We start from the raw sequence: 22539 nt of genomic DNA, 5'->3' as shown, positions 1-22539 counted from the left end.
GGGTCCTTGTATAGTACTTTAATCATATCAATGAATCCTTTTCCTAACCCCATCCTTTCTAATACTGCCCATAGAAACAACCATTCCAACCTGTCAAATGCTTTCATAGCATCCAGGGATAGCATCGCCTTAGGTGTGGTGTCCTCTTTGTCTGCGTCTAATACGTGCAGTATTCGCCTTATGTTATCATTGATCAGGCGACCTTTTATGAAGCCTGTTTGGTCCGGGTGAACTAAAGACGTCATATGCTTTTGCAATCTGATGGCTAATATCTTAGAGTACAGTTTGACATCGGTTCCGAGGAGGCTTAAAGGTCGGTAACTACCGCACTCAGTGGGGTCTTTGTCTTTTTTGTGAAGAACTGAAATGAGTGCGATATTTTGGTGTTTATGGAAGCTTCCCTCTTTGACTGAGTATAAGATCATATTTAGTAATAGGGGTCCAAATATGTCCCAGCAAGAAATGTACATTTCTGATGGGATACCGTCAATTCCGGGAGCCTTGCCGTTTTTCATTCCGGATATGGCCTTCTTGAGTTCTTCTAATGTGATCGGTGCTTCTAACTGTTTAGCGTCGTCCTCCGAAAGTTTAGGGAGAGTAATTTGATTAAGATATGTGTCTAATTTGTCTTGATCAAAGGTCGTCTCTGAATTATACAAATCGGAGTAGAATTCTTTGAATGTATCGTTTATTATTTCGGGTTCTGTTACTAGAGCTTGTTGTTTCCTAATGGCAGTTATATCTGCAAATTTTGCATTAACTCTTAGTCGCATGGCTAATAGGTGACTAGGTTTAGATCCTTGGAAGTACTGCTGTTGTCTTGTGCTGCGTATTTGCAGTTCCGATTTTTGTCTGTATATTGCTTTGATCTCTGTCTTTAGAATGTTAACTTGGTTTTCTAGTCTAGTAGAGTTGTTGTATTTTAAAGAATTAAAAAGAGTTGAGTAAAGCGTTTCCATTTCAGACAGTTTTGTGCTTTGATTTTTGCGCAATATGGAGGAAAATCTATCCGTGAAATCCTTGATCATACTCTTTACCGACATCCATAATATTCTGGGATCTTGCACCGAGTTTGCATTATCCCGTAGGAATATTGTGAGAGCTTCTTTAATTTGTGTAATGAATTCCTTGTTGTTAAGCAGCATAGAATTAAAACGCCATCTTGGGGCCCGGGAAGATAGTGTACCAAATGTTGCTTTCAGGATTAAGTAGCAGTGATCTGATAACGCATTGGGTGTCATTTCCACTTCATATTTATCAAATATTCTCGGGGATGCAAAGACGTAATCAATTCTGGATAGTGTGTTGTGTCTCGCCGAACGACAGGAGTACTTGCGGGTCATGGGATTAAGTGAACGCCATAAATCAATTACCCCTGTTGATTTTGACCAATCTTTTAATGCTTTAGATGAATTTTTTTGTTCGCTGGAAAAGGTAAGGTAAGTTTTGTCCATCCTTGGGTTCCAAATGGCATTAAAATCCGCACCTATTATATATGAGTACTCGGGATGGTTTAACATTTCTCCGGTTAGTGAAGTAAAGAAACCCACTTCGTACAAATTTGGGGCATATACCGCTGCCAACGCAATTTTCCTGTTATTGTGTATAATCCTAGCTATAGTTATGCGCCCCTCAGCATCCGACCATACCCCTTTCAATTCGATATTTAATTTGCGTCTGACGACTATGGCTACCCCTCTAGTTCTCGTAACAAAAGATGAGTGACTAATATTATGGTATATGTTATCCGCTAACGTATTTATGTCTTCCTCTAAAATGTGCGTTTCGCTTAATAGAGCCACGTCCACATGTTCTTTTTTCATCAGTGTGAGCACGCTTTTGCGTTTGTGTTGTTTGTTTATCCCACCGGTGTTCCATACCATTATATTCAAACTAGCCATAATCTATGCATGTTTTTGTGTAGTTTTTGGTAATGCTTCTGGAGTGCGAAGCTACAATAGATGTACATCCAATTAGTGAGGTCCCGTTGAGAGCTGAGCTTAAAAACATATATATATACAAATAAAAATCCCCTATTTTCCCCTCACCCAGAAAGTCGTACAGGCCTGTGTTCCAAAAACACATCCTCCGCGATTGACTTTCTCCCATAGTCCGCCGGATTGCCCAAAATGAGCATTGTAATCTTAATCTTCCTATGCTAATTGCCATAGGATCTAACATTTCCATTCTATTGCAATAGAATGTCGGTTTTGGTCTTGCACCTTCCCTTACTGTAATGAAGTATTGTGATAAATGACAAAAAATAAAAAATAAAAAAAGAGAACAAACTTTCATCGACATATTCATTTGAACCCTTTACTAACGTGTGGGAAAAAAGGAAAAAAGGAAAAGATTGTAGAGCAATATTGACACCTTAATGTGAAGAACAGTGGAAAAGAACAATGTAAGGTAAAATATATATAAAAAATAGAGTAATGAGAAGAAAAAATTAAATAAAATAAAAATTAAAGGAAAGATATAGATAAGGAATGAGAGATAGAATAATTATCAACGTGGAGAAGCCACTAGAACCGAATTAACAGATTAGATAAGATAGATAAGCAGAGCCTTTTAGAGCTTCAATGTGCCAGTCACCATCAATGGAGTGATTACTTAAATTGTTAGAATAACCTTGTAGTGTTCATACGTTTAGGTGTGGTTAATTTTTAAAGTATTATTAAGGACAGATTGAACTTCATTCAATTGATTATCTCTATGTGTATACACACCGGATGTTTATTGTTAGAGTTGTAGGCCTTCGTTGTCATGGTGCCTTATATTCTAGAAGGTTGTAGAGTATACTAGTGCAATAGACTATTTTTATGTTCCAGAATGATCTAAGAGACCCAGGGCATTTGAGCGATAAACCCAGAATATTCCAGATAGATCTTTTTGCAATGATATGTATTTGTCTCCCCAGAGACCAGAGTCTGAAATTATAATGTATTACGAATCGTATTATACACAGTACACATTGTTATAGACGGCTTGCATATCGTCTTCTACCTTGATGAACACAATAAAGTCATTCTAACACTGGTATACATTGAGAAAGAGGCTTATCTGTTTCCGGCATTGTCGTCCTGCCTTGGGTTATTAGCTCCATTTCGCTTCAGAAAATCCTCAGCTTCTTTAGGTGTGTATACACCAGACCTGAGGCCGTCACTGCCCACGAATGATAACAGCGCCGGGTATGATAACCTTGGCTTGTGACCAGATTTGAACAGCTTTTGCATCACCTCCTTGTATGGTAGACGTCAAATGATGGCTTCTTTGCTCAAATCTTCGTAGATAAATATTGGTTTATCACCATAATTCAGATTCCCACGTTGGATGCGAGCAAATTTGATGATGTCATCCCTTGTTGTAGTCTTCCGCAGAGTGACAATGATGACTCTTGGCCCGATGCTTCTATTCCCCCGAGAACCGATTCTGTAAACATGGTCCACTTCTGGCACTTTGTTTGGATCGTTGTTACCCAAAATCGTTGATAGCACTGTTGGAAAGTTGGTATCTTCGCAGTTTACTGTTTCATCAAGCCCCACAATGCGGATGTTATTCCGCCTGTGGTAGCGTTGGGATTCTAGTAGCCTCTCCGTCGCTTCGTTTTTAAGCACCTGTATTTCCCTACGGTATTCTTCTTTCACACTTTCTATATCTTTTTCCATCTCTGTCATGCCACCTTCGTTCGCCTTGACTGCCCGTGTAATTTCTGTCACCGTATTCTCCACTGACGTGATTCGCTTTGACTGTGCATCGATCGCTTTCTTGACTTCTTCTAATTTCTCATCGATGCGATCGAATTTAGCATCGATGCGATCGAATTTAGCATCGACGTTTGCCTCGAGCGCCTTGATGTGTGTAATCTGTTCTTTCATCAGGTTAGACTGTTCTACCATCAGGTTAGTCAGTGTGTTGAAATCGGGTGGAGTGGTAGTACTGCTTGCTTCAATTGGCGGCATAGATGCAGTGACGGTGATGGTGGAATCTTTTGCTATTGGTATTCTTTTATCCAGATATTTGGCTGCTCTCTCTTTCACGGAGCTTGATTCTGTCCCTTCTGTTATGTTGGTATCTATTACCTCTCTTTCGGGGACCGTAATCGATGGTCCCGGTAAATTTTCCTCTTCATTCTCCTCTTCGGAGCTTGTCGCCGTCGGCTCAGAACCAGCGTCGGTTAGGACGCGTCTTCTTAGTTTTGTTACGTCCTGCGCCGCTGAAGTTACCGTAGTTTGTTTCCCTACCGTCCTTCTACCTTTAACCATTTTGTCTTTTGATATGGTTAGTAGAGGGTCCTATCAATACATACGATGTGGTCTATTCTCTTTCTTTACTGTCCAAATAATGTTTTTAAACGAAATTAGCGTTGGTGGGAGCGGAGCAATTGCAAAATGCGTGCACTACATATTGTGCTAAAACCGGGGGGCTGATACTACTACTCTTTATCGATTTGATACTGCTTAACGGTTCGGTACTTTATCGATACTCTTATCGGTTCTTTTTGATTATTTTGCAAGCATTTATTTTCTTTATTAAGAACATAATCGACATTGCTTTATTATTCTTTTATATAACTATATTACTGCACATGGCTACTTTTTGATCAATTAATACAAGCAGTCAGATAAATTAACTATTTTGGGACTTTCTATTTTATTTAGAAAGTTCTTAAATCAGAATGTCCCACCCAATACCCAGCTGTTAAAAATGGTTCAATACTCCATTTTATTAGTAGAGATACTTTTAGAACAATAGCCTGATGATATATTTTCCATGAGTTGAGTGGATGCATGACCGGAGCAGTGTGTGTGTGTGTGTGTGTGTGAGAGCACACGCTTTGCATAGTGGGCGTGTCAACTAGGGCTGTCTTAAATACTTCGAAGCTTCGTTCGATGGGCATGGGATTCGAATATGAAAATAAAATTCGATTATGTATTAAAAAAAGGATTTTTTTTTAGCAAAATCAACACTGCCTCTCTTTGTTAATTACAACAAGCAATGCTGTTTGTTATTTAACACTATGGCGACCGGCGCCCCGCTGCGATTTAGGCCTCAGAGGACAGGATTGTAAACAAACCGATGTACTTTCTAAGAGCTTTATATATCATTTATAGTATTGCTATCTGTCCATTCTCATTGTCACTTGAGTGCATAAACCGTGCCTTCATAATGGCTTAAAGAAAATAAAAATCCATCGGTTGGTTGTCATTTTATAGCGTCATGAATATAAGGTATATCGCGCTTTTCGTCTAGGCTTTTCTGCAGGAGGCTGCAAAAAAGGCTAAACGTTGGCGCCGTTATATCAAACGCTATTTCTGCTGTATATATACAAATGAAATAAAACAAACTGCGCAGCATCCGGACTATTACAGAGCATCTATGGATGAAATGGGGGCGGCGGGGAACGCCGATCAGTATTATTGATTAGCAATAGAGTGTGCGTTCCGGTAGCCAATGTCAGTAGTCTATCACGTTAGGTTATAAAACAATGTCCAATCCAGCTGTAATTTGTGGTAATATTATCCTACCGTCAGGCCATGTGATCGCCGGCAGCATTTCCTCACCAGTCATCGGATTCTGGTAGATCGATATGCACATTGGCTAATCATAAATCCCATTATTCCACGCTGAAAAAAACTTTCGGCAAGCTGATCAAAGATGGAGGGGCTTCGTTTGGAATCAAGGCTCTATGATCCGCCCACAGGACTGTAAACGTTTTTTTTTTTTTAAATCCCATCAATGATACTGCAGTGGAGCGATGGCGCCTAGGGGTGGACGGTATGGTCTAAAATGTATATCACGGTATAATTTGAAGCATAGACGGTAACGGTATATATCACGTTATCACTGTTTCCGTTAGAATAATTTTTTTTGCCTGATATGCAGGCTATATAAAGAATGACATCCTCAAGGCATGTAGATTTATAATATTTTAACTTTAAAAAGGCTACTTTTGCGTATACAGTCATTATATTCCAAATAAAATAAGTCCAGAGTCGAGACTCCGTGCTGCTCCCAACGAATCCCAATAGTATGCAACTGCAGAGCCGCAGAGCAGGGGCGCTTTCAGGTCCGGTCACAGGCCCGCTCAACAGCGCCCCCCACCCAACGGCTGAATTGCCAATGGCTGAATTGGAGAATTGCACTTTGCAGGCACAGCTGTCCAGCTCTGCGGCTCTGCAGTTGCATGCTTCTCGCAAAATCCAGCATCCAGCTCCCGCTGCCCAGCCGTCGTTATCAGAACACTACACACATATAATGTTCACAGCAAACTGTAGTTGATCACCAGGTATGTTTTATTAACGTAGAATAATTCATATAAGAAAAACGATAGGGAAATCTCTTACCTTTCTCCACTGGTTAAAAATGCCAGGAACTGAAATTGAAACTTGCTGTGCGCCGCGGTGATATGTGTTTATTATGAAATGACAATTGCGTGTTGACACGCCCACTGCGCAAAGCCTGCTAAATAACTTTTTCCAGTTTGCACATATCTATTATCTATGACTAATTCTATCTATTTTTAGGGGCAAATGCGAGTGAAATAGTCGCGCTGTGGTTACATGACGTCATTGCTATTTTAGAGCTGCTCTACCGGTTACAAGGTATAGTCAAAATCCATACCGTAGAGCAAATTCATACCGTCTATACCGTCCACCCCTAATGGCGCCCCTAAGCGGATCTGGCCGGTACTGCATGTTTCGAAAATCTAAAATGTGAAAAGATCCTGCTAGTGGATCGGGTACCTAATAAGCGTTATAAATATGGAATAAAACAATAACAACTCGTCACAAGTATACTCGTGGCTCTGGACCACAACGCATGGAATCGAAACACGTATATACTCGTGAACGGACGCCAGAGTGTTAAGATGAGGTCGGACTCGGCACTGACAGATTTGTGTTCATTGTGCTGCTTTTATAAAGCCTCAAATGACGGTTTACAATATTTCATGAAAGCAAAGTGTTTAGTTTGTCTAAGATTTAAAAAGGTTTAAACTTTACAGCACTGAAAAAGTTGAACAAAGTGATGTACAAGTCCCACAACATAAAAAAAGAAAATCTACAAAAAAAATATATATATCATTTTTTTTTTTTTTTTTTTTTTTTCAAAGCTTCAAATTAAAATCGAATCTCGGCCCCGAAGCTTCGAATTCCAAAAAATAATCGAAGGTCAGCCCTAGTGTCAACAGTGTCAGCTGAACACCAAACAAGGCATAGGGAAATAGTCAGACATCCCAGAATTATTTCATAATACAAAGTTTCTGATTGGATATTTGGATTAAACCAAGTTGTATGCAGTGATGACCGGTCTTTCCCAGCGGAACACAAGTTACTTAACGTTACACGATTCGCGCTATGCATGCTTAGCTTGCTAACGATAGCAGTGTAACTTAATGTTACACACGTCGCGCTATGCATGCTTTTTTCGAACGTTTCGTTCTCTCCGCTATGATGAGCTCTGCTCTGCTTCAGCACGGACAGCACCTCTCAAGTACCCGTATGTGCATGCAAGTGTCAGTCACGCAAGTGTGTAAGTAACAGCCCCGCTCCTCGGGCAGACGGAGAGAGACAGAGGGAGGATAGATATAGAAAACGGCCAGCAACATTTAAATTCCTCGAAAAAAAGGAGTGAAATACGAATGAAAGGGTTGAAATCAGTACTAGCAAGGGTGCCCCCAAATATTTTTTTCTACTAGCACAGGTTCTTTTTAGAAAAAGAACCTGTGCTACGCCCTCATAGCACTGTACAGCCCTGAGTGAAAGGGTTAAACCATTTGGTAGTGCGGCAGTGAAAGGGTTAACCTGCTGTTGTGTGGCAGTGAAAGGGTTAAAGACGGTGTGTTGGTTAAAGACAGTGTTGGTTAAAGACAGTGTGTTGTTTAAAGACAGTGTGTTGTTTAAAGACAGTGTGTTGTTTAAATACGGTGTGTGTTTAACACATCCTGCACCAAAAACGTCGTACAACGTGTTTCAAGGTCATGCTAATTCTGCCATTCCACGGCGTACAACGTTATTGAGATCATATTTAATTTTTTTGCCATGGTATTCAGAATGCCCTCACCCAGCCTCGGCTGATACAGTGGGAGCCTGCACAACTCTGCAACGCTTCAATACTGCCGCCTGGACAGGAAAGGCATTGTTTCTGCAATGTATAAACTATCATGTTCAACCACCCCTGATACCAATACCCAAACTAAAGTCCAATGGGAGCGAGACATGGGTATATCCATATCTGAAACACAATGGGAAGCAGCACTTAGGAATAGTACAAAAATATCAAAATGTGTTAGATATAAAATTATACAATTAAAGATACTACACAGGGCCTATATAACACCCTGTACATTGAATAAAATGAATCACACCCTACCCAAATTGTGCTGGCATGGGTGTGGAGTAGAGGGTACGCTCATGCACTTGCTGTGGCCCTGCCCGCTTGTTAGGACATTTTGGTTGGACATTGCTGAGGACCTGTCGGTTACTCTCCAAATTGACATTAATCCTTGCCCTATAATGTGTATATTGGGTGTAAAAATGGACACTGCTCAAGCAAAGATTGTAAATAATACTGTAGCACTGGCTTTTCTAGCATGCAAACGGATTATTTTAATGAACTGGAAAGTACGCAAACCGAACTGCTTCAGTATGGAGAACTGGCGCAAGGACTTCATGGACTTGCTATCGATGGAACAGGCTGCTCTGTCTCTTCAAGAGAGTGATAGGCCCGATGGCCTTCAAGGTCCCCTGAACTTTATTAGATCACTATCTGGAATAAGTTTGTCTACTGAACCTTTGTAACGCTCTGCAACCCCCCCCCCCCTCGCCCCTTGTTGTTATTGTTATTATTATCATTTCTTGTCTTGTTTTGTCGTGTATGTATTGTCTTGTTTGAGAAAAATCAAAAAACTTTAAATATAAAAAAAAAATCAAAAAAAAAAAAAAAAATACTGCCGCCTGGTGGTGATCGGGCGAGTTACAACCGGAAATGGATCTCTGGTGATCTCCGTGTACCGGGGAAATGTGTCCGGCACTCACATATTGTTGCGGGACTCTAGACACACGTCCGTACATATGGATCGCTGCCATAACTCAAGAATCTATATGATTTGGGCGTTTATTATTATTATACAAACCGGAAATGGATCTAGGCGATCCACGTCAAATAAGTGGGATCTTTTTCCTCCAGTCTCATCGGCGAACGGTAAGAGGACGCTGACGGCATTTTCAGCGTGATTGTTTATTATTATTAATGCAAACTGCTCTGATCAATATATCACCCATACTACATAAAGCATTTACTGACTATCACGGAATTATAAACGACCCCCCCCCCCCCGTTCATCCGCGCATGTTCAGTCATAACGTTTAGGATCATGTACAGTTGAACATTTTAATATAGCGTGTATTGGCAACAAACGGCAGTTGATAATCTATATATGCGTTTATGCCTATAACTCACGTTCTAGGAATTACTGCAGAAAACGATAAAAAGATTTATATCCTAGACGGTATTTTCGTATGAATCTATGAATGAAAAAGTATAACGTTCCTACATCCTGAACGATAGATAATCGATGTTGAATGGGCCATAGTAATGTCAATTTAGCAATACAATTTAAAAAGTTATAGCCCTGCAAAGAAGGTAAACATCTCCATAGGCTTAGAGTGGTGGCAGAGAGTGGTATGAGACGGGCAAACTCTGTGGCAGTTAATGTGTTAAAGACAGTGTTGTTTAAAGACGGTGTGTGTTGTTTAACACTATAGGGACCGTCCACGAGTTAACTCGTGATTCGATTCCATGCGTTGTGGACCAGAACTAGTTAACTCGTGGCGAGTTGTTATTGTTTTATTCCATATTTATAACGCTATTAACGTCCGCGATCGACATGCATGACCTACCCACATATTTGATTTTCGAAACATGCAATACCGGCCAGATCCGCTTAGGGGCGCCATCGCTCCACTGCAGTATCATTGAGGGCAGTTGAAAAAAAAAATCTTTTCACTGTCTGTGAGCCTCGGTTCCAAACGAACACCCTCCATCTTTGATCACGTTACCGATCGCATATTTCAGCCTGGAATAATGGGATTTAGCCAATGGACATATCGATCTACCAGATTCCGATGACTAATGAAGAAATGCTGCCGGCGATCACATGGCCTGACGGTAGGATACTATTCCCCCAAATTACAGCTGGATTGGACATTGTTTTAAAACCTAACGTGATCGATCACTGACATTGGCTACCTGAACGCACACTGTATTGCTAATCAATTATACTAATCGGCGTTCCCCGCCGCCCCCATTTCATCCATAGATGCTCGGTAATAGTCCGGATGCTACGCAGTTTGTTTTATTTCATTCGTATATATACAGCAGAAATGGCGTTTGATATAACGGCGCCAATGTTTAGCCTATTATCTAGCTTCCTGGAAAAAAGACGAGACGAAAAGTGCGATAAACCTTATATTCACGACGCTATAAAATGACAACCAACCAATGGATTTTTATTTTCTTTAAGCCATTATGAAGGCACGGTTTATGCACTCAAGTGACAATGTGAATGGACAGATAGCAATACTATAAATTATATATATAGCTCTTAGAAAGTACATCGGTTTGTAAACAAACCTCTGTCCTCTGAGGCATAAATCGCCGCAAGACTGTGGTCGCCAAAGTGTTAAAGACGGTGTGTGTTGTAGACTGTGTGTTGTTTAAAGACAGTGTGTGTTTAACACATTCATGGCCAGCCATTAGATCGGCCCCAGTCTAGGAAGGCCACCTTTCCATTACAAACGTTCACTGTGCGTCACGTTGTTTGTAGAGCTAAATCTATATTTTATATTATAGCTATGGGTCCAATGTCATTGTCAATTCACAGTATGAACCTTCTGTTCAATATGCCATAAAGAAAGAATTTTTTCATCAATACGTTCCCGTTTTATACCGTGGTGAATATGAACGTTATATCGGAATGATCTGGGATAATTCCTGCAAAGCTATTTATAAGGTGCTAAGCTAATAACGTTAAATTGATTGGCGTTTCGTCCCTACACAAGCTAGAGTTAAAAATCCAAATGCATATGATCGGTATTATGTTCCATCATGAATGCATGAAAGTGGGGGAGGATGGGGGAAGTTAGTTCAGACTAACAAAAAAGTCCGCCCGGAGCGTAAAAAAGGTGACACCAAGTCTGCAACAAGGATTACTGCATTCTCGAGACGGTGCCAATACCAGGATCTGGCCGGTACTGCACTTTCCGAGTCCCAATATGCCTTTTCCAGCCAAAATACAGCTCTGTGACATTGAATAGGATATTAAAATCGAATAAAAGAATAAACAAGTTAAAAACTTATATATACGTGATTGGCCGTCAAGCGTCGGCTCCCAATCACGTATATATACGTGATTGGCCGGGAATGTGTTAAAGACAGTGTGCGTTGTTTAAAGACTGTGTGTTTGTCTTCAGGACACAGGTATTTCTCGTGACTCAAGTGGCTACCTGTCTTCAGAGGTCCGCGCCATCGCCTCCAGCAACCTAGCCAGCCTCTACACCATGTGTAAGTACACACACACACACACACACACACACACACACACACACACACACACACACACACACACACACACACACACACTCTTTCCATCCTGTCTCTTTCGATCTCTTTCTCACTTGCACACACACGCACGCACGCACGCACGCACGCACGCACACACACAGACAGACTCTTGGATGAAGCTTCAGTGCATCTCAAGATGTTGTCATCAGCATCTGGCTGCTGTTTAGCCTGCGGGCTAATTGCCCCCCCGCGTCAACACACTCACACACACACACACACACTCGCCCACCACGCTCGCTCCTAGGCGCTCATCAGGCCTTTCAAGAGATTAGTATGCGTGAATATATAAAGAGAGAGGGGGGCATAGATGGACGAAGAGAGGATGTAAATTATGGATGAGCCCCCCCCTCTCTTTCTCTCTTGCTCTCTTATGTATCTGTCTCTCTATGTATCGCTCTCAATCTATATATATGTATACATCTCTCTCTATCTGTATCTATCCCTCTCTTTCCGTACGTCACATCAAACTAACTCTACTACATGCTCCACACATCAAACTAACTCTACTACAAGACCACACATCAAACTAACCCTACTACAAGACCCACACGTCAAACTAACTCTACTACAAAATCCACACATCAAACTAACTCTCATACAAGACCCACACATCAAACTAACTCTCTACTACAAGACCCACATGTCAAACTAACTCTACTACAAGATCCACACATCAAACTAACTCTCCTACAAGACCCACACATCAAACTAACTCTACTACAAGACCCACATGTCAAATTAACTCTCTACTACAAGACCCACACATCAAACTAACTCTACTACAAGACTTGCACATCAAATAACTCTCTACTACAAGACTCGCACATCAAACTAACTCTCTACTACAAGATCCACACATCAAAAACGAACTCTACTACAAGACCCACACGTCAAACTAACTCTACTACAAGATCCACACATCAAACTAACTCTCCTACAAGACCCACACATCAAACTAACTCTACTACAAGACCCACATGTCAAACTAACTCTCTACTACAAGACCCACACATCAAACTAACTCTACTACAAGACTCGCATATCAAACTAACTCTCTACTACAAGACTTGCACATCAAACTAACTCTCTACTACAAGATCCACACGTCAAACTAACTCTACCACAAGACCCACATGTCAAACTAACACTACTACAAAATCCACATGTCAAACTAACTCTACTACAAGACTTGCACATCAAATAACTCTCTACTACAAGACTCTCACATCAAACTAACTCTCTACTACAAGATCCACACATCAAAAACTAACTCTACTACAAGACCCACACGTCAAACTAACTCTACTACAAGATCCACACATCAAACTAACTCTCCTACAAGACCCACACATCAAACTAACTCTACTACAAGACCCACATGTCAAACTAACTCTCTACTACAAGACCCACACATCAAACTAACTCTACTACAAGACTCGCATATCAAACTAACTCTACTACAAGACTTGCACATCAAACTAACTCTCTGCTACAAGATCCACACGTCAAACTAACTCTACCACAAGACCCACACGTCAAACTAACACTACTACAAAATCCACATGTCAAACTAACTCTACTACAAGACGCACACGTCAAACTAACTCTACTACAAGACCCACACCTCAAACTAACTCTCTACTACAAGACCACACATCAAACTAACTCTACTACAAGACCCACACATCAAACTAACTCTACTACAAGACCCACACATCAAACTAACTCTACTACAAGACCCACACATCAAACTAACTCTACTACAAGACCCACACGTCAAACTAACTCTACTGCAAGACCCACACATCAAACTAACTCTCTACTACAAGACCCACATGTCAAACTAACTACTACAAGACCCACACATCAAACTAACTACTACAAGACCCACACATCAAACTAACTCTCTACTACAAGACCCACACGTCAAACTAACTCTACTACAAGACCCACACATCAAACTAACTCTACTACAAGACCCACACGTCAAACTAACTCTACTACAAGACTCTCACATCAAACTAACTCTACTACAAGACCCACACATCAAACTAACTCTCTACTATAAGACCCACACATCAAACTAACTCTACTACAAGACTCTCACATCAAACTAACTCTCTACTACAAGACCCACACATCAAACTAACTCTCTACTACAAGACCCACACGTCAAACTAACTACTACAAGACTCACATCAAACTAACTCTACTACAAGACCCACATATCAAACTAACTCTCTACTATAAGACCCACACATCAAACTAACTCTACTACAAGACTCTCACATCAAACTAACTCTCTACTACAAGACCCACACGTCAAACTAACTCTCTACTACAAGACCCACATGTCAAACTAACTCTCTACTACAAGACCCACACGTCAAACTAACTCTACTACAAGACTCTCACATCAAACTAACTCTACTACAAGACCCACACATCAAACTAACTCTCTACTATAAGACCCACACATCAAACTAACTCTACTACAAGACTCTCACATCAAACTAACTCTCTACTACAAGACCCACACATCAAACTAACTCTCTACTACAAGACTTGCACATCAAACTAACTCTCTACTACAAGACCCACACCTCAAACTAACTCTACTACAAGACCCACACATCAAACTAACTCTCTACTACAAGACCCACACGTCAAACTAACTACTACAAGATCCACACATCAAACTAACTCTCCTACAAGACCCACACATCAAACTAACTCTACTACAAGACTCGCACATCAAACTAACTCTCTACTACAAGACTCGCACATCAAACTAACTCTACTACAAGACTCGCACATCAAACTAACTCTACTACAAGACCCACACATCAAACTAACTCTACTACAAGACTCACACATCAAACCAACTCTACTACAAGACCCACACATCAAACTAACTCTCTACTACAAGATCCACACATCAAACTAACTCTACTACAAGACCCACATGTCAAACTAACTCTCTACTACAAGACCCACACATCAAACTAACTCTCTACTACAAGACTCACACATCAAACTAACTCTCTACTACAAGACTCACACATCAAACTAACTCTCTACTACAAGACCCACACATCAAACTAACTCTCCTACAAGACCCACACATCAAACTAACTCTCTACTACAAGACTCGCACATCAAACTAACTCTCTACTACAAGACCCACACATCAAACTAACTCTCTACTACAAGACTCGCACATCAAACTAACTCTACTACAAGACTTGCACATCAAACTAACTCTACTACAAGACGCGCACATCAAACTAACTCTACTACAAGACCCACATGTCAAACTAACTCTCTACTACAAGATCCACACATCAAACTAACTACTGCAAGACCCACACCTCAAACTAACTCTACTACAAGACTCGCACATCAAACTAACTCTACTACAAGACCCACACATCAAACTAACTCTACTGCAAGACCCACACCTCAAACTAACTCTACTACAAGACTCTCACATCAAACTAACTCTCTACTACAAGACTCGCACATCAAACTAACTCTCTACAAGACTCGCACATCAAACTAACTCTACTACAAGACTTGCACATCAAATTAACTCTCTACTACAAGACTCGCACATCAAACTAACTCTCTACTACAAGACCCACACATCAAACTAACTCTCTACTCCAAGACCCACACATCAAACTAACTCTACTACAAGACCCACACATCAAACTAACTCTCTACTACAAGACCACACATCAAACTAACTCTACTACAAGACCCACACATCAAACTAACTCTCTACTACAAGACCCACACATCAAACTAACTCTACTACAAGCTCCACACATCAAACTAACTCTACTACAACAGCGGTTTTCAACAGGGGTGCCTAGGCACACTAGGGTGCCTCAGAGAGATGCCATGGGTGCCTTGAGATTTCTCAAAAAAAAAAGAAAATATATATATTTTTTATATGATTAAAGAAAATGATCGCTAAAGTGTTATCTGTTCCAGCTGCGCTGTTTTCCATGAAAATACCACATTTGGATAAGTTTGACCATTTCTCAAACTGAAAATCATAATTTTTTTTAATATGTTTTGATAGCTTTTTCATTTGTTTATTGGACAAGTCCGGCAGAGAGGAAGGATGGGAGAGAGATATGGGGGAAGACATTCGGCAAAGGTCGCCGGGTCCGGGAGTCGAACCCGGGACGGCCATGCACCACCCTGGCACCCTGGAAATCATTATTTAATAAAACACAGAAACGGATCACCAAGTTACTCTGGATAAAGAACCCCTTTACAGACAACATTGAGACAACGCTTCCTGACACATCTCAATCCAAACTCTTGGAAGAACTCATTGAAATCTCATCTGATACCACCTGGAGAGCTGGTTTCAGTGAAGTGCCCCTGGAAACATGTTGGTCTGAGTGTGTAGCTGAGTACCAAGTATCTCATGATGCAGCAGTTAAGGACGGTGTTGATACCATTCAGCACCACATATCTGTGTGAAGCTGGCTTTTCATCCATGACAGCTCTGAAAACAAAATATAGGGCCAAGTTGAGCCTTGAGGATGACATGCGTGTTGCCTTGTCAAAGATCTCCCCACGTATTGACAGTATTATTAGCCAGCAGCAGCAGACCTCGCATTGAGCTAGAAATGTCCACTGAGTGAACGAGTGCTTATCTTCTGTATTTATTTATATTTTTTGAGAAATGGTAACTTGGTGATCCTTTTCTGTATTTAAAAGAAATACATGATTTTCTGTTTTTGAGAAATGGTCACACTTATCCAAATATGCAATTTTAATGGAAAACAGTGCAGCTGTAACAGATAGCACTTTAGTGATAATTTTCTGTAATTTTATTTAAAAAAATATGCTATTTGATTTACTACTACAAGCAGTGTAATGTCAACAGTACTAAGCCATTTAGACCTGAAACGCCATTTAGACCTTATTTTTAAAGCAAGCACTTTTGTCATCATTGTAGCAAAAAAGACGGTACCGGAAAAGTCTTTATTGTATGTAGAGGTGCCCTGGAATATTTTATTGGACACAGGGGTGGGTGCCCACTGCCTTGGCAGCAGAAAGGTTGAGAACCCCTGTACTACAAGACCCACACATCAAACTAACTCTCTACTACAAGACCCACACATCAAACTAACTCTCTACTACAAGATCCACACATCAAACTAACTCTCTACTACAAGACCCACACATCAAACTAACTCTACTACAAGCTCCACACATCAAACTAACTCTCTACTACAAGATCCACACATCAAATTTTAATGTAATTTTAGTCAGATGTGGCGCTTCCTTCAGTTTATATGGTGCTTGCTTCAGTTTATATGGTGTTTAATATAGATTTTAGTCAGATATGGTGCTTCCTTCAGTTTATATGGTGCTTAAGACACATTTTCAGATATACTTGAAGCCAATGGCAGTTGTTAATCAGCAGATAATGACTACCAACTTTTTCAGTAACAATCTGCTCTCTCTCTCTCTCTTCAGTTTCAGATCCTTCTTTCCCAGGCTTGGATATCGTTTCCTTCCGAGGAAGCCTTTTTGTCGGCTTCAGAAAGTGAGTTTGTTTGCAGAGTGTACAATATCCTATCTATCCATCTGTCTGTCTGTCTTGTAGTAAGAATCCATATTTTTCCATATTTCCCCTGCTATGTGCGAGGCGTTGTGGGGGGGCCCTGTAGCCAAATGGAGGTCATTGTGGCAGATGTTATGAATATGACATGTGCACCATGTCACACCCTCCAGAGCGTGTGTGTTTGTTTTGGAGAGAGTGGCTTTCCCTACAGCTGGCCACACACACACACACACACACACACACACACACGTACACACACACGTACACACACACGTACACACACGTACACACACGTACACACACACGTACACACACACACACACACACACACTGAGGCTCATGCATATGTCATCCCTTAGCACTCGCCCCAAAGCAGAGATATGCAAATGAGCAGACGCCTGCACGCTGCCCTGCATACCCCGACCCGTACTGGCCCTACACACACACACACACACACACACACACACACACACACACACACACACACACACACACACACACACACACACACACACACACACACACACACTTGGAGCTTGGCTCCCGGGTTTTTGTTTAGGGGAGGAGGATGAATATTTACAGTTTAATACAGACACACTCACATACATACAGACACACACACTCACATACATACAGACACACACACTCACATACATACAGACACACACACTCGCATACATACAGACACACACACTCACATACATACAGACACACACACTCACATACATACAGACACACACACTCACATACATACAGACACACACACTCGCATACATACAGACACACACACTCACATACATACATACAGACACACACACTCGCATACATACAGACACACACACTCGCATACATACAGACACACACACTCGCATACATACAGACACACACACTCGCATACATACAGACACACACACTCACATACATACAGACACACACACTCGCATACATACAGACACACACACTCGCATACATACAGACACACACACACTCACATACATACAGACACACACACTCGCATACATACAGACACACACACTCACATACATACAGACACACACACTCACATACATACAGACACACACACTCGCATACATACAGACACACACACTCGCATACATACAGACACACACACTCACATACATACAGACACACACACTCGCATACATACAGACACACACACTCGCATACATACAGACACACACACTCACATACATACAGACACACACACTCGCATACATACAGACACACACACTCACATACATACAGACACACACACTCGCATACATACAGACACACACACTCGCATACATACAGACACACACACTCACATACATACAGACACACACACTCACATACATACAGACACACACACTCGCATACATACAGACACACACACTCGCATACATACAGACACACACACTCACATACATACAGACACACACACTCGCATACATACAGACACACACACTCGCATACATACAAACACACACACTCGCATACATACAGACACACACACTCACATACATACAGACACACACACTCACATACATACAGACACACACACTCACATACATACAGACACACACTCGCATACATACAGACATACACACTCGCATACATACAGACACACACACTCACATACATACAGACACACACACTCACATACATACAGACACACACACTCGCATACATACAGACACACACACTCGCATACATACAGACACACACACTCACATACATACAGACACACACACTCGCATACATACAGACACACACACTCGCATACATACAGACACACACACTCACATACATACAGACACACACACTCGCATACATACAGACACACACACTCACATACATACAGACACACACACTCGCATACATACAGACACACACACTCACATACATACAGACACACACACTCGCATACATACAGACACACACACTTGCATACATACAGACACACACACTCGCATACATACAGACACACACACTCGCATACATACAGACACACACACTCGCATACATACAGACACACACACTCGCATACATACAGACACACACACTCGCATACATACAGACACACACACTCGCATACATACAGACACACACACTCGCATACATACAGACACACACACTTGCATACATACAGACACACACACTCGCATACATACAGACACACACACTCGCATACATACAGACACACACACTCGCATACATACAGACACACACACTCGCATACATACAGACACACACACTCGCATACATACAGACACACACACTCGCATACATACAGACACACACACTCGCATACATACAGACACACACACTCGCATACATACAGACACACACACTCGCATACATACAGACACACACACTCGCATACATACAGACACACACACTCACATACATACAGACACACACACTCGCATACATACAGACACACACAGACACACACTCTTTCTCACACAGACACACACAGACACACGCATACACACACGCATACACATACAGACACACAGACACACACACTCTCTCTAACACAGACACACGCATACACACACACAGACACACACACACAGACACACACACTCTCTCACACAGACACATGCATACACACGCATACACACACACAGACACACACACTCTCTCACACAGACACACGCATACACATACAGACACACAGACACACACACTCTCTCACACAGACACACACATACACATAGACCCACGGACACACACACTCTCTCTCACACAGACACACGCATACACACACGCATACACATACACACACACAGACACACACACACCGACACACACACACACACAGACACACACACTCTCTCACACAGACACACGCATACACATACAGACACACAGACACACACACTCTCACACAGACACACACATACACATAGACCCACGGACACACACACTCTCTCACACAGACACACGCATACACACACGCATACACATACAGACACAGACACACACACTCTCTCTCACACACGCATACAGACACACACACACAGAGACACACAGACATACTAGGTTTGTCACAATACCAAAAAAAATCCGATACTATACCAATATGAATTTCGATACTTTTCTATACTTTTCTATACTTTTCCTCAAAATCACGGAAACACTCTCAGATGTCATTATTGTTCTTTATTTTAAAACACAACAATGAACAATGACAAGAATAAATAAATTTAATTAAAAGCAATAGCATTCATAATGCTGGAGAACTTTTTTTGCACTCAAAACAGTTGATGTACAAGGTTTCTGAACCCAGCTTTCTCAACTGTATATATATTGGAACTTGGTCCATACAGATGAACTCTGCGACTGCCCTGTTGATCCTTTTATCATCTTGTCGTTATATTAAATTGATAATAATCACGAGATGCATTCAGTGCTGGATCTAACAAAATGGATGTATGGAGACACAGACCCGGATACAGGTTGTCTTTCTCTCTCTCTCTCTCTCTCTCTCTCTCTCTCTCTCTCTCTCTCTCTCTCTCTCTCTCTATCGCTCTCTATCGCTCTCTCTCTCTCTCTCTCTCTCTCTCACTCTCACTCTCACTCTCACTCACTCACTCACTCACTCACTCTCACTCACTCACTCACTCACTCACTCTCACTCACTCTCTCACTCTCTCACTCTCACTCACTCATTCATTCACGCCATGTTCAATGTGACTTAAATCAGAATAACATGTTGTTTTTAAACGTGTTCTGAATAAAGGTACTTTCTTGTTCTTTTTTAATTGAATGACTTCAAAATCATTAGAATTACTTTTGAGTTGTGACTATTATTGGCCCCAATGCTGTCATGGTGATGATGTGTTTACCCTCACTGTGTGTGTGGGTGGGGGAGGGGGGGGGGATATTATGTGAGAGGGAAGTTGCTGATCTCTTGTCCTTTGCTGCCCCCTGCAGGTTGGATGATATAGAGAGCATGGCCAAGGTAAGATCACGCCACACTGACCCACTTAGAGGGTGTGTGTGTGTGTGTGTGTGTCATTGTAACCACAGTGCAGAAATAATTAATGTGGTCAAAGTTAAAATTTATTTGGACTTGGCTTTCGACTAAAGTACAACTTAATTAAGTTTGGTAAACATGTGTTTTAATTTTCCTTATATTACACATACAGCATATTAATGACTATCCTACTAATAAACATGTGCTTTGAATGACTATATGAAGCACATAAGACGCACCAAAGATGCATTGCACGTATACTCTCAGAAAGGCACATATAGTTGGAAATATACTTTATATAAAAAATATAACATACTTTATATATAAAAAAATATATATTATTTCAGTATTGAATAATGTGCTAATTTTATTATTATTATTATTTGTACTAGTGATCGGTGCTTGGAGGCCGAGTTGGGCCGGTCTCTCTGCTCAATGTGTAAAGTTCTGCTTTCAACAAGAATGTTTTCCTAAGATCCATTGTTGGATTAATCTTCACATCAAAGTGGTTGTTGGATTCAATCAAAGAAAGTTAGTGATCTGCTCCTAATAATATTCAGACACTACGGTAGTCATGTTGGCACCACAAGGACCATTCTGACTCGTTAGGCGATGATGTGACGTTAACCCTTTCACTGCCACACGACAGAAGTAGGGCTGTCTTAAATACTTCGAAGCTTCGAAGCTTCGTTCGATGGCACAAGCTTTGAACAGTAAAAAAAAGAAAAAAAAAAAAATTCAAACTTTTTTATTTTTACTTCGGTGTGTGTGTGCATGGGGCCATTGGGTGGGGCCGGGGGATAAATACACTGGAGGAAAGTAACCCAGCTCAGCACTGCCCAAATTATATCATCACTATTGCCTGTTTGAAGGATATCATCCTCAAACACATATACACCACCTACACGCCTATTCTCAGTCCTTGCCCCACAATGGTGGAATGAACTACCCACCCCAGTTAGGACAGCCAAATCCCGTCCAATCTTTTGCCGTCGACTAAAGACGCACTTCTTCAACCATTATCTGAAAAAAAATTAAAATAAAATAAAATAAATCTAACCCTAACTAACCTTACTGTCATGCACTTGTCCTAATAAACTAACCTACACTGTAACACGCAACACTTTGATGAATATTGTTACTCAGCTGATAGAGTTGTATCCTTCCTGATGACCTGTCGTACAGAACTTGTAAGTCGCTTTGGATAAAAGCGTCAGCTAAATGACTAAATGTAAATGTGAATGTAAATGCCTTGTAGAATTCCACACATAAGAAAGAAAGATACTGGGATGAATAAACAAAATAGGAAATAAAATGTAGAAATTCATGCAAT

At 41.1% G+C, this 22539-nt stretch overlaps 2 protein-coding genes across 2 annotated transcripts in view; both read left to right on the top strand.

Moving 5' to 3' along the window:
* Positions 1-22539, top strand: part of lrpprc (leucine-rich pentatricopeptide repeat containing) — a gene marked incomplete at its 3' end in the record, with an annotated part of 275324 nt that overhangs the window by 85693 nt on the left and 167092 nt on the right. The window contains exons 13-15 of the mRNA XM_084321823.1: positions 11475-11565; positions 17131-17200; positions 21164-21191. Of these exons, the coding sequence (XP_084177949.1) occupies positions 11475-11565; positions 17131-17200; positions 21164-21191 (189 nt within the window). The remainder of the gene's footprint in view (positions 1-11474; positions 11566-17130; positions 17201-21163; positions 21192-22539) is intronic.
* LOC311234109 (uncharacterized protein) lies at positions 17899-18468 on the top strand (the record flags this gene model as incomplete). Its single annotated transcript, XM_084321225.1, has 1 exon — positions 17899-18468. A coding segment is annotated over one exon (570 nt), but the record flags the coding sequence as incomplete, so codon positions are not given.

This window comes from Notolepis coatsorum (assembly GCF_963971535.1).
Source record: "Notolepis coatsorum genome assembly, chromosome: 9".
Lineage (NCBI taxonomy): Eukaryota > Metazoa > Chordata > Actinopteri > Aulopiformes > Paralepididae > Notolepis > Notolepis coatsorum.
This window is presented reverse-complemented; position numbering and strand designations above follow the sequence as displayed.